The 12356-nt window shown below is 39.8% G+C and overlaps 1 protein-coding gene across 1 annotated transcript; it reads right to left on the bottom strand.

Annotated features, from left to right (window-relative positions):
• Window positions 1–931: 931 nt before the first annotated feature.
• mcoln1b (mucolipin TRP cation channel 1b) lies at window positions 932–10463 on the bottom strand. The gene is made up of 13 exons (XM_056400945.1): window positions 10086–10463; window positions 8914–9164; window positions 8570–8731; window positions 7629–7785; window positions 6960–7035; window positions 6746–6842; window positions 6459–6558; window positions 6211–6317; window positions 5062–5211; window positions 4802–4903; window positions 4458–4580; window positions 3886–4092; window positions 932–3364 (listed from the first exon to the last, which is right to left on the bottom strand). Exons 1-13 carry the CDS (start codon window positions 10126–10128, stop codon window positions 3233–3235), a joined length of 1707 nt encoding a protein of 568 aa, XP_056256920.1. The 5' UTR covers window positions 10129–10463; the 3' UTR covers window positions 932–3232.
• Window positions 10464–12356: the final 1893 nt, after the last annotated feature.

Genomic DNA, 12356 nt, shown 5'->3' with positions numbered 1-12356 from the left:
TTTTCTTTGGCTGGCGCTGCCCGACTCTGCCTCCACTTACCTTATGTTGAGAAGTGAGGTAGTCTGTGATAATGGCAGACTTCAAGGTTGAGTACTTTAATTATACAGCGTCTCAGCATTATTTATCTTTAATGAAGGCAACAAACCCCTCTCTTTCTTAATGTTTCAGCCTCCCCCCCCTTCAGTGTGCCTGTGTGTTAGCTTCCTCTCATTTCATTATTGTTTCTGGACTGAATTGATTTCCTGTGATTGGTTTGCTGGTGGCTGCAGACAGAGCCTGCTCTCTCCCTCTAGTGGTGTCACACTACCACAACATATGAGGGTCTCATCAGCTTCATGAGATCCAAGCTTTGTATTACATTCATCCATTTTCTTAACCGTCCTATCACATCACACCCAAGTTCATGAAAAATGTATGCAGTGGGTAACTGCTACATCTCCTACATTTTCAGCCTTTCTGTTAACATGGTGCAGAGCCCCCAAAGTGTCCAAAAATAAAGGAATAAAAATAGTAAATAATCAAGGGAATAAAATGTATAAAAATTAAATATCTAATTATTTAAAATACATATATAATTTTAGGTATTATATTTAGGTATTTAAATATTTTTTAGGCTCCATACTGCATTTTAAAACGTCAAATGTTAATCTTCACCCTTGTGTTAAATGTCACTAAACCACTGGACTGAACCTCTGGTTAGTGGCTCATGAAGAAACTGTTTTTTTCTGGCTATTTTGGCAACAGGTTGATAAATGAACTTATTTTAACACTAATTTTTAAACATACCAGTGGAAATAGAAACTAAAGTGAATAATACTTTTAGTAGTACAGTTATTGATAGTATTGTAGATGGTAAGAGATTTGATCAATTGACCAGTAAAACTGTGGAACAGAAAATAAATTAAAAGAAAAACCTTGATCTTGACACAGTTTCAGTGTTTCCAGTTTATTTTGATGTGTACTTTCATTCAGAAGGCAGCATCTTCACAGAAAAGATTCACTACAAATGAGGGTAAAAACCTGTACAACTTCCTCCAATACAGTAACAGATAAACTCCTTTTAGCTATTGAGGTAAATTAATTAAGACAGCATACAGAATATAAGTAAACAGAGCTAGTGAGCAATAATACTGTTCCCACTAAATCAAAATTGCATTGAAGAACCTTCCCAGAAGTGTCAGGAGAACATTAACCGATGCATTACGTGCACAGTGCTTTGCTCCATGCTCCATTGTGCTATATGGCTCCCGTGTGACACATTTAAATAAAACGAAGCTGTACATCAGTGCAAATAAGTAAGTGCGTAAATAAACCCTCTTTAAAAGAAAACACATGCTCCACCTGTTGTGTTTGTAAACAATATCAATTAATTTAAGTAAACATGTCAGAAAGCAGTAATAGAACAAAAAAAAAAAGAAAATACAAAAGCATCAAACATTCGTGTAGCATCTGAAATCCTTTTGTTCCCTTTTATCCTGATGCAAATTTTTGTACAGTGAATGTCTCTCTTCTATTGAACAATGCCCTTCATTTGACCTTACACAGCATCGCTGGAATGACATTACCACTTCAGTAAGTTTCCATAGTAACAGGGATATCTTTAAAAAGCGTTGATGAAGAACTGCTGGTTTGTAGAGATGCCCTTAAGTCATTCACAAATAAAATGAATGAGTTATTAACCTCGTACACAAGGCTTCAGTGTCAGAGCAATGACAGTGTCCAAGTCTGACACTTAAAACTGAGCTGAGTGAGGAATCTGACTTCTGACATCGTACCTTTCCATAAAACCTATTATACCTTTTTTTTTTTTCTGGGATAAAAACAGCATGAATAATTCACAAGTAAAAACCAAACTGCAGTGGCTAGTTAAAGGTAGCTGGTGTAACAGCCTTAGCTAAAGCTAATTACCCACATTCTTTTATAACCTATAAATAAGACAGTAGCTAAATCTAAAATCATAATGGAGAAAAAAAGGTACACCAGATGAATTAGTCCTGCTAAATTCTTACTAGCCTAGCTTAGCAACCATCCACTGTAGTGAAAAGACGTGACTACATTTTCATATTCACAACATTTTGAGTGCATTGTATTAAAATGCATTTAGGTTTTATGTAAAGTCTATGATACTACGATTAATAATCAGCATAAAAAATACATAATATTAAGGTTTTACAACCTGTCTGAAAGCTGAAAGCCTTCAAACCCTTTTATCTCAACATTAGTTCCTGTAGTTACTGCAGATCTAGCACAATGTGTAAATCCTAAAATTTTCTACTACGGCAGACTTTTCTTCAAACGTCACTTGACACTGTTTGAATCCTGATTTTCTCTTTAGAATATTATTTTGCATGCTTGAATGGAGCACTTTAAACCAAATGGTGAAAATGCTCTGTCTTGCAGGGCATTAGCGTGCAGTCACCTGGCTCTTTACAGCAGAAACGGCTCATACATATTGATGACTAACTGGTTGCCTGCAGGGCTTGTCCTTCCTTGTGCAGCCATCATCTCCTTCCAGTCACAGGAGGACTTGAACAAAGGGGATAAGGGGTGAAAAATGAGAAAGGGAATGGACGAACCAGCCTTGACTGACAATGCTGCAGAAGCTAATGCACACTTACAGCACTTTATGATGGCTCTTTTTACCAGCTCGCCCGGCTGTCTCTTGTGTCTATTCTACCTCTGCTATGAAGATCCAGATGACAACTATATATATATATATATATATATATATATATTAACATAATCAAGAGTCACAAAAATAATGTTTCCCTGTATATGGTGCATTCAGTTTTACTTGGTGGACCCTGTGTCCAGTCTACAGCAATGAACGTGTTTACTGGCATAATGCGCCTACTCATCAAAGCCATAACAAACTGACATTTCAAAAAGAGACAATAAATTATTCATACGGTACAAAAGCTGAAGCAGGTAATTGGGCTTGTGACAGTGAAGTGCGTTCTACCGTTCCAGCACAAATTTAAATGCAAAATTCAAACACGGGCACAGAGGACACTGTAGTCCAAGGTCAGTCGGTTCACTCTCAAGGCATTTACAGTCCCTGCTGGGTGTCGGGAAAAAAGGAGTGAAATTGCAGTCAGCTATCACTGGAGTGGAAATTTGGTGCTTTAAAGAGAGAGAAAAAAAAAAAAGTCTTCCATTCACACATACACCGCTTACTCCCTCTGTGCATCCCCGCCCTCCTCCTCCTCCTCCTCGTCCTCCTCTTCCTCATCAGTCACAGCAGCAGAGGAACGAGCACGACGGCCCCTCAGGCCCACGGAACTTGCCAGAGGTGGGAGTGTCCGTGCACTCTGCAATGAACGCGTGCAGGTCAGTGACGCGCACCTGCTCCTGTGTCTGGGCCTGTGGGACGACAAACATCAAGCTCAACATTTTCTCAACGTAAACCTCATCGCTGCTTCACGTGTCGTCACGTGTTGTTGTTCGTTTCTTTCCGTGTTTCAAAACACAGAAAGGCACAGCACTGCTTTGAGCTAAATGCTAATGACAATGCTAACATACTGATGTTTTAGCAGGTGTTATGTTTGACCTGTTCACCATCTTAGTTTAGCTTATTAGCATGCTAAGGGCTGCTAAATAGCACAAACCACAAAGTACAACTACAGGCTGATGGGAATGTCACTAGTTACTTGGTATAAACTAAAATATTAAACATATTGATATTTTGATCTATGGCAGATGAAAAGTCATTATTATTCATTGTCTGGGAACCGTGAATGTCCGTAGAAAATGTCATGATAATCCGTTTATTGGCTGAGATATTTCAGTCTGGACCAAATTAGTGGAGCAAGTGACCGACCGACTAAACAAAAACTGCACAGAAAGAAACGTGTAACAGCACGAAACCAAACCACAGGCCGTACCATAATGGTGTCGTAGGCTCCGGTGATGAGCGCGATGAAGAGCGACAGCACCATGTAGATGAAGAGGGAGATGAAGGTGTAAAGGTAGACCTGGCTGAAGATCCACACCAGCGTGCCGCTTTGCTCCATCTCAGCGAACGTCACAAACATGTCGTCCCCGTTGATCAGAGAAAACAGACACTCCGACACCATGGACAGGGAGCGGAACTGTATACACAAGGGGTCAGTGTTAAAAAGTTCATTTATATATTCAAAACACTTTGTTGTAGTGGTGTATTTTATAAATTTTGCTATAGGTTAGGTTTTATTAGCTGGTATTTGTGAAGTTGATTGATTTCCCTCCTTTAACCAGAACACATTACACATACATAATATTGCAAGCCATAAATAGTAAACCAAAGTAATGTTGTCATGATTCATATTTAATAGTCAGTTTTCTCCTCTCATTATACATAGCTACAAAGATGATATGCTAGAGGGCATTTTATGATAATTAGGCTGACATATACTTCTGGTCTGAATGATGCCGCCTCATTTCTGTATTGAGACATTGCTGAGTGTGTGTTCACTACCTTGGCATGATAAGGCCCCAGTACGATCCATCCGCAGAAGCAATATCCCAAATAAATGGCGGCCGCACAGCAGCAGAAGCGGATCACATTAGGAAAAGCAGCTCTTAGAGTCACAATCAAGATCTGTGGGAAAACGAGAGCGAGAGGGAAAAAACAAAATATATTTACACTTCAAAGAAAGAGCAGCGAGGCAGACACGCGAGATAAAGAGGGGAAAAAAAGATCTCCTGGTAACATTACTGTGTGTGTGTGTGTGTGTGTGTGTGTGTGTGTGTGTGTGTGTGTGTGTGTGTGTGTGTGTGTGTGTGTGTGTGTGCGTATCTGTGCATGTGTCTTTCACGTACATTGTATTTCTGGAAGAAGCTGAGGTAGCGGATGACTCCCACCCACACCAGCAGAGTGGAGGTTCCCAGCAGGATACCGCACACATCATAGGATGAGAAATTCTGCATCACAACAGTCATCATTAATTACCAGAAACTGCACCGCCGTAAAAAAACTCCACAGTTTTCACTTCACAGGCTGAGATTGTTATTTTTTTTCTGCAACAGCTTCTTCTAGACAGTGAGCAGTCTTCACAATAACGTGTTATTAGCCGTCTTACCTTGGACTCTATCCCAATTTTGATGAAGCTGCCGACGATGGTGAACACGTCGCTGACAATGAGCAGAATGTACCAGCCGTTGATGAACTCCAATCTGTCTCCCCAGCTCACACTGCGGCCAAGTCTGTGTTTGAAAAACTGCACGTACTCCTGGGAAAAGAGATGACCAATGCAATGAGAAGCTGTCAGTAACAACAATATAGAAAGCAGCAGTCTTTATTTCTTGTGTGTGTGTATGATGCTACTCGTTCAGCAGTTTGTGTGAAAATAGTCATATTCAAATTTCTATTGTTTCTTCAACAGTGTTGTGGAGTTTTTTTTTTAACACCAGCTGCAGCATGAAGCAATGTTTTTATGACGAGGTTTAAAGGTTTCACACCGCTCCACTGATCTACAGGTGGTGGTAAGATGACAAGCAACAAGCAATGTGCCAGCAAGATGCAGAGAAGAAGAAAACTGCCTGCTTTAAACATGGATGTAATCACTTATGCACGGTCTGATTGAATGTATGCATCAATCAAACTATATTTGTACAGCACTTTTCATACAGGACGACTGATGAGCTAAAAAGAAAAAGGACAAAATAACTAAGAAAGCTGACAGAGGTACAATAAAAATATATTTAAAAAGCTATAATAACCTCAGCAAACCGAAACAAAGAACATTAATAATAAGAAAGCAGAGAAAATAGAATAAAATACAATTTAGAACATAATTACAAAAAATTAAGTGAATAAATTAAAGTGACTAATGACTAAAAACCATATTTAATGAAAAGCCAGGTACATTTTGAGTTTACGTTTTAAGGTTTCAGCCCTTGGGGCTGCTCTCAGGTCCTCTGGGAGACTGTTCCATCGGCCTTGACCATAAAAGCACAAAAGCTGAAAGCTGCCTCGCCGAAGGTTTTAGTCCTGCACTTTGTAACAACCAACAGGCTTGTGCCAGAGGACCTGAGGGGCTGTACTGATTGATGCTGGTGCAAGACCATGAAGTGCTTCAAAAACTGGTAACTAATGTAGGGACTTTAAGGTGAAATGTTTTCTCTCTTTCTGGTCCTGGTCCTGCGTCACCATTTGAAGCAATTTTTTTTATGAAAACAGTGTTGAATAAAGTATTCATCCTGTATAAATGTTTGTTCTGCTCTCTTACGTGTTGCAGCAGGATGCCTCTGAGGATGGAGCGGCCACACAGGAGCAGGGACAACAGACAGACAATCGCCACCAGCACATCGAAGAACTCTCGTGCATAGCTCTCCGCTGCCGGAGGAGGAGAGAAACAAGAGGGATCAAGGGCAGTTGAGAAAATGACACATAATAGAGTTGATATCAGGAGGCAGATGAGTGAATGTTTCCACACATCATGTGTCCACTGCAGCTCGTCCACCACCAGCTACTCACCGTGTCCAGACACGTTGGGGTCTTTACACTCCTTTATGGAGGCCTGGTTATGTAGACTGATCTTAACTTTGCCGCTGTGAGCCCTGTTGTCCATGACGATCTGAGAGCACAAACAAGAACCAGGGTGAATACACAACCTCTGCATTAGTTTATCTGAACTCTTTTCTCAATGTTTCGCTCATTTTAAAATACAAATTGGAAAAAACTGCAAATGTAGAGTTGAATGAGGAGAGATTTCTATCTGCCCTGCACTGTCAAGCAAAGAAATAACAGGAGAGAGAGATCACCGTGATAGCGAAGGTGTAGCAGTCAGGGATTTCATTGTTTATAATGGTCTGAATGTTGATGGCCTTCAGCTGGAAGTCGATTGTTACATTTATCAACCTGGAGATACACAGAGAAAACTGAATGTGCAAAGTTAAAACTGGAAAAGAAAAGAAAAACCTTTTTTTTTTTGTTTAAGTATCTAATGTTAAAAAAAACTACAGAATAACAACTTACTTGTAAAACTTGAGAGTGAAATTCTTGTAGTCAATGTTTCCAGGACTGTAATTCAGTGGACTCAGCCAGATGCAATCTGGAAAAAAGAAAAAGGAAAAAATCTGAAAATAGCATTAGAGGAACTAAAAAAGAAAATCACACGAGGAAGGCTTTTTTAAAAAAAACTATACCAATCGTCTTTTTCCACATCACATGAAGCCTAAACTAAACCTCTAAACTTCCTCAAAGCATTTAAATGCATAATCGTCTCCGTGGAGATTAACATTGATTTTTGAATGTCTTATTTTATTTATTACCACAAGATTTATTATGCACTGCCAATAGCCATATCTGCAGGATCAGCAGGTGTATGCAAATAACCCCTTTCCCAAGGCAGCCACATACTGAGTTTATGGAAAAAAAAAAAAACCTTTAATGTCTAATTTCTCTTGTGATAGGAACTATTTAAAGCCTTTAAAAGTAGGGCAGAGTTGCGGGGCACCTCTCGACATATCAGGAGCAGCGACACAATGACTCACTGACACAGTCATTTCCTCCAGGGAATATAAAATACGAGCGCTGGATTAAAAACAATGCTTTCGCTTTTACAGTCAAATAGGCAGTGACAGATTTACTGAACACCAACTGAATGTGAGGAGAGGGAGTCTGAAACATGAAAGGCCGTCCTACCGGTGACAACATGGGGGTCGATGTCGAAGGTGTCATTGACGGGGTCTATGGTGCCCTTCCTGTAGTACCTCTGGCAGAGGGACAGCGCAGTTCCGTTTTCTCCGACTCCCAACACGTATGCGTACCTCCCCAGTGAGATCTGAGGCAGAGCCATGTACTGGACGGGAAAAGAGAAGTGAAGAAGTAAAACTGAACTGGAAGCATATTAACAAAAACACAGGTATCTTCATATCTTCTTTTGAAGGTGAAAAAAACCTTTAAAGCTTCAACCATACTTCATTCAGATTCTGTGTCCATCCCTCTGCAGCAGTGGTTCCCAACACGTCAGGTCAAAACTTTCATTTGTCCAATACTGTTAGTATTTCCCTCACACCACCAATGTGCAGCCTCATGGAGAAGTTAGCATTTCCACAGACTCTTTGTTTTCATTCATATTGCTGCTACTTTGAGTGAAAGAAACTGACACTTTATTTATGAAGCACTTGAATGCAGACAGTCGTGTAAAGGAGGTGTGTTCTGTGCTGTCTGCTTTTCTTAAATTGTGCTTTATTGGCTATTGTGGCAGTAAATATACTAAGCTCAACCTTGCACTAATGTATTATCTTATTTGAATGTTTATTTTTCTTCCTGAACACAAACACAAGGATATATATGTATATTTTCAAACAAATCCAATTTTCTTATTTTTTCATATTAGCTAAGCTACTCCACATTCTTTTCTACACACTCCCTGTCGTATGTTTGCGCTGCTGGAAATCACTGATCAACAGACCTGACTTAACAGGGACTATTTCTGCATTAAAAATTATTATAATGTAAACTGTTCTGAGAAATAAGAGACATTATTTAAACCTGAGTAAATATAATCTATTTAAAAACTATTTGCATGGCTAGATGCTGCTGGAGATAAAAGAGAAAATTCAACTTTAGCATTAGGCTACCTGCTCTATGGCAAAGTGGATGCGGTTGTACAGCTCCGTCTGCGTGTGGACTGCCTGAGGAACGCTGTCCTGGTAACCCTTCAGGAAAAGGTGTTTGAACGCTGCTGTGTTTTCCTCTTTAAATGTCACCACCATCTGGTTGCTCAGTCCAAACAGCACCAACTGAGAGTCAACGTCAAAACACAACAATCAGGTAAAAGCAGGAGCGAAGATACGACAGTCAGAATAAAGCACTTCAACAGCATAACATTCAACAAACAGACTGTTCTTGGACTGCAACATCTCATCATGTTCTGAGGTCGTATGAATTTATATGTCAGACTAAAGCATAAAGCTCTTCCCACCTGCACAGTCACAATGATGATTTTGAGCAGCTGCAGGCCCAGTTTGAAAGGCTTGCGGCCCTTGGCGTAGTACTTGTCACAAGGGCTCATGAAGAAGTACTTGAGTTTCCTCCTCAGGGCCCCCTCCTCCTCCTCTTCCTCCTGCTTCTGGTGGAGCTCAGAGACCACCACACCAGTGGAACGGGAGCTCCCACCCCCAAGAAGGTCGTGGGACCCATAGCTGGCCAAAGAGGAGAGCAGCTTGTCCTTCTCTGGGAAACACAAAGATTCGGGATAGAGGATGAGCCTTAAACATCGGCATTGGTAAAATGTTAAAAGGGCTATCATGTGATTTAATTTGGCACTTGCATAAAGTTGGAGGACATAAAGACACAGAGATATCAAGATGTTTAATCTCTGGTTTAGGTCACACTCCAAAAACAACCCATCCAAGGTTTCCCACATTACAGCAGGGTAGCATCTTTAATTAAATTTAATCAACTAAAAAATGAGGAACATTTGTTGGTTTCAATTTTATTTTCTCTTCCTTGTCTTGTTTGAGGTTTGGACAGTTGGCCTGACAAAATGAGACATCTGAAGACCTCATCTTGGGCTCTGGGAAACTGTGATAAATATTTTTCATTGTTTAAATATGTTTTATAGACCAAACTATTAATCAGGAAAATAATCTGTTTTCTACAGACATGCTTTCTTCTTTCAAACCCCACACCTCCAGCTTGTAACACAAACTATTATTATTTTTTATTTTATTCCAGGTTTTCAATCAAATCTGAGATCACTTGTACTTGAGCTCACCTGTAAAATAAATTGTGTCAAATGGGGACTTGAATAAAAAAAATAAAATTAGATCTAACAGGCGGGGCTCTTTGACGATGATGTAAACATTTCCTTTGTTGATTCATAAGACCAATAATACAGATCACATCGAAGCGTAAGACCCTACCCTATAGAAAAGAATAGATGGACCGGATATCATATATATATATATATATATATATATATATATATATTATATAGTATTTGGAACAATAATGGAGCACAGAGAGAGAGAGAGAGAGAGAGAGAGAGCCACAGATTCACTGGCGCCATGAAGGCAGAGAGGGAGAGAGAGAGAAAAAGAGAGAGAGAGAGAGAAAGAGAGAGAGAGAGACAGAAATGGTGTACCAACAAACCTGTGGCGCTGTCCTGGATGCAGGTGTAACTTGAAGAGGCCATGGTGACGCGTGGGCGATCACAGATGGAAAGATGGAGGAAGCCGTTACCGGCACAAACACCGAGCAGCGGGTGAAATCATGTCATTAAAGCGTGTCCGGATTTCATCTCAATAAAAGGGGGTGCTCGGTGTCGCAGTGTATGGATGACACCTAGGTAAACAGAGCACAGCTTCCTGATAACCACGTGACTGCGTCATGTGACTGATGTCATGTCTGTAGTGCTGCTGCTGCTTGGTAACCAAACAAAACAATTGCACGGGTCCGTGAGTCATTCATTAGCCGATGCTGCCTGTTATTGTCCCACTGAAATGAAGACGTGCAATTCAATGCAGCGAACCAAAGCGTCAGTTTGTTCCATTATCCAACTTGTACCATGAAAATTGAACAAGGAAGTCGAGAACCGGAAACAGAAACAGCTCGTCTTCAAAATAAAAGTTGCGCGTTTTGAACAAACGTGCCGGCTGCAGCGTCAATTTAAGGAGAGTTAAGTTAAATAAATAAACAAACTGTGTAAAAAAAAATGAACACAATTAATAACTGTTATCGGTGTTTAACTGCTAGTCCACAACTGATCGAGAATACATTTTCAATGAATACTGGATTATAGATTAATTATAGAGTCTTGCAATTCATGTATGTATGCTATTCATCAACTTATTAATTTAATTAAGGTTACTTAATCTGTTACTTAGGGCATTTAAAAAAATGTTTACTTAAATAATAATGTATACTGTTGGAAGTGGGGTCACATGACTGCTGGACCGAAGAGCAGCAGGAGAACAGGTGTGCTAACTGGTGGCACACAGGTGCCTTGAATGTTCTTTGTTCTGTGTCCTGAGCTCATTCTCTGTTTGCCCTTCAGTTCAGCTGCTTCCCTCTATCATTTCACCTTTGTTCCTGAGTGAGTTCATTTCATTATATTTTCTCAAGTCATGTTTATTTTGTTGTTAAGTAGTACATCTAATCTCCTTGGTTTGTTCTCACATATATATTTAAAGTGAGAATGTATTGATGTACTTGTTGTTTGTTCATAGTTGTTGTTTGTTCTAGATAATATGATAGAATTTGACCTGTATGTGCACTTTTATTTGTAGAAATATTACCACTCACACCTGACTGACTGCGAGCAAAAAATTAAATACTTTGAAATGGAACCTGTTGACTGTTTCTCCTGATTTGCTCATTTCATCAAGTCCAGTGTCATCCTAGAAAAATTACATCTTCATCTTTGAGTTTACATGATCATTTGAATAAAATCCCCAACAGGCTTCTATAATAATATTTTTTTAATATGTATAATTTTAGCCTGTTATTTTTCTGCACCAGATGTTTTGGGGATGGAGCACTATGCCATAATCATGGATTGTGCATTTAAAGGAGAATCCAACCCTTTTCATTCAATTCATTTAGTGCCAAATCATAATATTATACCTATACTTTATTATAGAGAGAAACCCAACAGTTCCCATAAAGAGTAAGCAACTGTATTTTTATGAATGTTCTGATTATTATTTATTATTATTTTAAACTTCATACACAGCTGCTGTTGGACTTTTACCTTCACTTCCAGTACAGTTCATGGCTTTTAGCTGCAGCTTATGAATTCTTCACTTGCAGCTGGACTTCATGTTTGCTGGTTCACTCTTTCCTTTCCTGTGTCCCCGGGACAAAGCGGCAAAACTACTCACAGCACCGGATTTCTTGGGCCCAGTCTCGGCCGAGTCATGTGAATAACAGCATGTGAAAAGTAAACTGTGGAACCATCGATTTGGAAAACATGGATGTAGGTCGATTATCGGACATATTAGGTTGGAATAATACAACCATGGTAGGGAACAAACAACTGTAACAGACGGTTGAGCAGGAGTCGGAGGGGAAGAAACCGAGCAGAGGGGAGCTCTGCATAGTTATACACTGTCCTAATGCGGTGATTGGACAGTTTTGGCGCCATTTCGGATTTAAATACGGACGACAAAAAAAAAAAAAAAGATGGCGTCAGTGAATCACTCATGACTCAGTGTGTAGTCTGCGGTCAGTAAATAAAGTAATCGGTTCTCCTCCTCTTCATCATGCCGGTCTCCAGGAACCCTCGTCCTCTTACATCTTGTTTGCAGAAGAACTCAACTACCCGGTACCGGAAGTAAGTCCGACAGCGTCAGAGTTTTAGAGTTTACTCTATCAGATATCCTGTTTGACTGGGAAGATGGCTGACTTGTATGGTGCAGGCAT

This window comes from Seriola aureovittata, chromosome 17 (genome assembly GCF_021018895.1).
Source record: "Seriola aureovittata isolate HTS-2021-v1 ecotype China chromosome 17, ASM2101889v1, whole genome shotgun sequence".
NCBI classification, from domain to species: Eukaryota; Metazoa; Chordata; class Actinopteri; order Carangiformes; family Carangidae; genus Seriola; species Seriola aureovittata.
This window is presented reverse-complemented; position numbering and strand designations above follow the sequence as displayed.